The following is a 5,406-nucleotide window of genomic DNA, read 5'->3' as shown; positions in this document are numbered from 1 at the left end:
CCCGCACCCGGCCCGCCCCGCGCCCCGGGCCCGGCCCTCGCTGTCGGGGCCGGCTGCGGGGAGCGCTCGGTGGTAGAGAAGAGCTGAGGAGGGGCCGGAGCCCCGGGGGAACAGCGGGGCTAGCGTCCCGGGAGCCGGCGACCCGCGCCTCCGCGCATCCCCACCCGACCCAGCCCTGGCGGGAGAGCTCAGCGGGGACACCCGGGCCGCTGCATCTCCGGTCACTCCTCTAGGAGCCGACCCGAAGCGACCCTGCTTAGCTTCCCCCACACAGTAAGTTGGCACGGGACTCCCCCTCTCTCCTCCATGGCACCGCCTCTTGGCGACGTCACGAGCGGCCGGGGGCGGGAAGCCGCTTTAAGGAGCGCGCGGGGTGGCGGCGCCTGTGAGGGGGCGCGCGATAAGGTGGTGGTCGTTGTTGTTCTGTCGCGAAGGGCGCCTGGTCTTCGGTTCCCTCCTCAGGAGCCAAGCGGGAAGCGTCTTCACACAGGCTTCGTCAAGATTGCCCCCCCCCCCCCCCCCCGAAGCCCCCCCCGCTTGGGGGCCTTTCCTCCTCCCCTCCCAAGGGAGAGAGGGTGGCGGGCCTGAAGGACACCCTCCCTCCCACCGCTTCGTGTAAACCCCTCGTCTCCGGGACATTCCTTTCGCTTCTAGGTGGGTGGCATCATCTGGCTGATCAGCCTTTGCCTTCCCTCCTGGCCACAGAAATCAGTGGCAGTTTCTCTAGAAAGCAGTTTAAGAAGCAGCTATTAATTGGAACAATTTTATTATTATAGCATTATTAATACATTTTATCTTGCAGCAATATCAGCTCCTTGTACCCACTCCAGCATTCAAAAGGCAGCAAAGCTCCCACAGAAATCAGTTTTGCTTAGCTTAAAGCGTAGTCTTAAGGTAAAACACTCAGGTGTTTCTCTTTTCAACTCTCTATAGCCCTCATCAGAACAGCATCTTCTACCAGCCACCTGAATTCCACACAGTGTGAACAGCAGATGCAGTATCAACTTTTGAGGACTGACCTGATCCCTGGGCCAGGTATCTCAATTAAAATGACATAGATGAGGCTTCTAAGGGCACAAATACTTCTGCTTTCTGTTACCTCATTCTCAAATACTTAAAACTACCAAATGCTGATGAAGCTTTAGTTTGATAGTGTCAACTGCTTCTGAAGATGAGGCTGGAGAAAATATTTGGTTCATGTTAACTATGGCTTGGGACTTTCACATGTCCTTATTGGTCTCACCGCCATCCCCTTATTTTGAACCTGGGAAATAAAGCTTGGATGGGAAGGACAGGCAAAATGCACAGGCATTGCATGTGCTCTTCAGCCATGAGAAAATTCACCCAAACTTACTTCTGAAAAAAGACATTTTTGCACAAACTGGCAAGACTAAGTGTAATAGCACCTCAAGGAGACTCTGCCCTTGCTCAGAGCTCAAATCACTCGCTCTGTCAGGATTCCACAAAGGATTTCAGGAGCACATTTGCCGAGACGGCTACTCTGGCCAGAAGATGAGGGGCAAGTTCTGATACGTGGACGACCTGTCTTCACTATGCCTGCCAGCATTTGGCTGATACCCAAGTCAGAAACAGAAGCCACTGAAGGAGAAGGCAGAAAAGGAAACTTCGTGTCTCTTAATCAACAACAGGTAAGGAGACCAAGACTTGGAGAAGGAGCCCTATTGGGAAAACAAAAGGTAGGAGGAGGGGTAGATTAAAGAGCATAAAATCTAAGGACACTAAGAACAGGGAAAGGATGTGAGGGGCACCCAATCTGTACCTTGTACAACAGGTAAGATGGAATGTGAGACTGAATTTTGTTATTTGTTTGCCAGGGAACAGCTGTAAAAACCACCAGGAATGTGCTTCAGGCCAATCTCTAGTGCTTTTTTTTGGTCTGCTTTAACACTGTTACTGAATAGTATTACACAATACTGGTGTCTTGCTTTAAGGTGATTTTTCCAACGTTTAGAATACTGTGTTTTTAAGGAATGTCTTCCTCTTGATCTTCTAAACTGAAAATACCAGAAGGAAATCTGCTGCTCTCTTGAAGTCAGCGGGAAGTTTGCTTGCATAAGGAGAACTGGTTAGGACTCTTGACAGTGTTTCACAGCTTGTACAGAGTTCTCCAACATATTAGAGCTCATCTTTTTCATTATTCTTCTTCAGGAAAGAAGCAAGGATATTGAGGCTTTTCTGGAGCTCCTCCTTTTTTCCATCACTCATTTTGTTCTTCTCGATCAGTTTTGTGATTCGGACAACTTCATTAGCAGCAAACTCTTCCCCTTGCTCCAGTATCTTGCTCATAATTTTCAAGTATTGCTCAGCTGACTTCTTCTCGGTTTCTTTTGTTTTTTCTAAACTTTCCTGCCCCTTTTTCAGGAGGGACTGGCGTTCTGATTTCTCAGTGGTGCTCACAAACTTGCTGGCCAGCATGTCGTACTCTTTCAGGCAGCCTGGCATCCCCAGATAGATGCCATTACTCTTCAGCCAGCGCTGAATAGCCCCGGCCTTGATTTGGCCGCTGTAAGGTAAGGGATTGTTAAAGTCACCATCCTGGAACAAGTAAAAAATAGGGAACTTTTCCTTATCCAGCTTGTACTTTTCTCCCAGCTCAGTGTTCAGCTTATCACCATAATCTGTCAAGAGAAAACGAAACACAGAAAAGCACAGTATGTTAATCAAAAGAAAAAATTAATTCAGGATTATCTCCTACAGAAACTGATAAATATTTGTTTCCAGAGTTTCAACATGTCCCAATAACCTCTTTGGCAGGAAATGCCACACACCGAAACAAAAACACCCCAGAAAATCTTTTGTGCAAGGCAAACCATCATTAGGTTCTCTAAAGCAAAATACAAGATTCTAATGGTGCTTTGCTGGGGCTGCAATAGCATAAGACATCAGCAGGACTGCTATGTACAAACCCCATCCTCCTTATGGGATGTTAATAGCCATTTTTCCCCTTGTTTTGCTCTAGCCATTGATTTTGTTTGATTTTACAGCTAAATGGATTTTTTTCCCTCATCCATGTGCAGAGTGTACACTTACATGTTTTAGTTCTGACAGCACGCCAAGCTACAAGATGTTTTCTCATCTGACATAAATTGCATTTATTCTTGAGGACAGAAAACATAACTTAAGAGATTTCAGCTATGCTACTTAGCTAAATCCATGTGTGTTTAGAAATGTCAATGTGGGTGAAACTTCCCAGTTTGTGGGAATTGTATTCCTGTAAGCTTAAATTCTTAATTCTACCTACAAAGCAAGAGCAAGTAAGGTGACAGTGATCCACTCTTCACTGCTTTTCTCTTAAAGCCAATTACAAGAACATCGAGTTACACCAGCCACAGCGCAACGACCACTTTCTGTGCTTCAACAATAAATGGAGGGTTTGCTGCAATGAGTTAATCATATTACATATGCTTTGTTTGACCAGGCTTGTGGCTAAAGCATGATTCTTGTAAGGCCTCCTCCTCGGAAATGGACAAAAAGGTTTCTCTTGGTAAAGAAAGAAAGGAAAAAAAAAAAAAAAAAGACAAAAAGTGCTACAAATGAGGAGGGCGGCATCCCGTTTAGCAGTGTGGGCTGACTTGCTTCATTAACCAGCTGAAAGGAGATAAGCAGCACTCCTACGCTCGTGGCGGGCGGCACAGTGACAGAGCTCAGCGACCAGCCACAGCAGGTGCTTTGGTCTGGCAGGGCCAGCCCATCTCATTTCTCCCTGTCAGAATTACTTCAGAGCCTGTTTTCATCAGAAATTGCAGTGAAGTTTATTTCCTCCACACCAACCCATACTGTACTAATCTGTCCGGAATTCCTCACCTGATATCCCCACTTCAGCCACCAGAAGATCCTCACTGGAGCCTGAGCTCTCCGCCAGCTTTTTAAACTCATCTTGTTTCTCACCGTAAGGATATTGTGTATCGAACTTCACAAGGACAAACCTATGCTTTGGAATTACCTAAAACAAGAAGAAGAAAAAAAAAAAAAGACAAAACTTTAGCATTTCAGGTTTGAGCAATCTACAACTCACCTAAGGTTGCTTTAGCTTGTCTTCTTTTCCTGTGCAATGAGTAGATGCAGAGGGAGAATGGAAATTTTATAATTAAGGCCTTTCAAAAATGACTCACTGCAGTGTGGAGGAAAGACTGAGCTTTGGGTGTATGTATTCCTACACCAGATGATACAGATGGTACGTGGTAGGTTTGTGGGATCTGATAATGCCTTTAATTACACATGATTTGGTTATTGTAAATCTGATTAGCATCTTGGAAGGAAGTCAGCTAAACAATTTCCAGGGGGACATTGAGAGAGGCCAAATCTAATGTCATTCCCAAGTATCCCAGCATGAGAACTGCAGCTCTTAGCTAAGAGAGGAGGCATGGGGAGGGAGCAGAGATGCTGTACTGGTTCAGGAAACGGAGAATTTGTGTTTTCATTGATTCCTCTTTGCTTGTGCCATTGCTTTTGAATTTTGCTCTGCTCAGACGACGTCCCTTTCAAATGAGCTTGGAAATGGAATCTGTCACCTAGTTCAGGATTTTTTTTCTCCCTCCAGGACAAGACCTCGCAAAATCTTTTTTTTTAGTGAACAGGGTCAGATTGCAACACAGGTCCCCACCTACAAAGTGCACTGCAAGCACTGCTGGGCACTGACGTAACAGCTGGTTGCAAAAGTTAACAAAAGTCTTCAGTCCTGGGCCTGCCGATAACTTCATTTACCGTGTTGCAGCTCTGATATTTCGGCTGGTCTTTCAAAGTCCCTCTTGCAGTGTTCTGCCCATTACTTCAAATTCTTCTTGTTGCAGAAGAGCTGACAGCTCCTAAGGGTTGTCGAGTGCTGTATGGTTTGTCATGGCAGAAAAATCAAGTGGGGGGGTCTGGCATGTGGCAAGACATATTCACTCATGCCGGAGCAGTTTGTTTAGGGCACATATTTCCAAACAGCTCAGCTGATTTTTGTCTCTTCAGCTCATACTGCTACAGTGCACGCTTTAATCCTGCCGTACCATGATTCCCTTTCGACAGGCATCTTGTCATCTGCCTCGAGCCGGGCCTGCAACACCTGTCACAGCACTGGTTGCTACCGAAACCCAAATCCTGCCACGTTCCTGGCGGAGACCTTCATTTCAAAGTGATTTAGTGGAGAAAAAAACCCTGTGCAGGACCTCAGTCTGGCAGAAGCCTGTTGCTTTCCGTTTCATGAACCAAAAAGATGTGAAACCATCCCAAGCAGAGAGTGCTTACGGCCCCGACTCGCTCCCCTGCACGGTCCTGCCCTCGGTCACCGGCACGGGCAGAGCAGGAGCCAGCCGACAGCGGCTCTCCTGCTCCCTGACCCCCGGGGGCGCGAGGAGCCGGCCCGGCGCTGGGCCGAGGAGCCGCGGCGGCAGCCGGACTTCG

At 47.4% G+C, this 5,406-nt stretch overlaps 1 protein-coding gene across 1 annotated transcript in view; it reads right to left on the bottom strand.

Moving 5' to 3' along the window:
• Positions 1-805: 805 nt before the first annotated feature.
• The window catches only part of ERP29 (endoplasmic reticulum protein 29), a 4,792-nt gene continuing 191 nt past the window's right edge, over positions 806-5,406 (bottom strand). Inside the window, exons 2-3 of the mRNA XM_010582273.1 lie at positions 3,826-3,964; positions 806-2,639 (exon numbers count right to left, since the gene is read on the bottom strand). Of these exons, the coding sequence (XP_010580575.1) occupies positions 2,137-2,639; positions 3,826-3,964 (642 nt within the window). The 3' untranslated portion in view covers positions 806-2,136. The remainder of the gene's footprint in view (positions 2,640-3,825; positions 3,965-5,406) is intronic.

Source organism: Haliaeetus leucocephalus, unplaced genomic scaffold (assembly GCF_000737465.1).
Source record: "Haliaeetus leucocephalus isolate CR32 unplaced genomic scaffold, Haliaeetus_leucocephalus-4.0 Scaffold840, whole genome shotgun sequence".
Taxonomy (NCBI): domain Eukaryota; kingdom Metazoa; phylum Chordata; class Aves; order Accipitriformes; family Accipitridae; genus Haliaeetus; species Haliaeetus leucocephalus.
The sequence above is the reverse complement of the archived record's forward strand: the minus strand, read 5'-3'. Positions and strand labels throughout refer to the sequence as shown.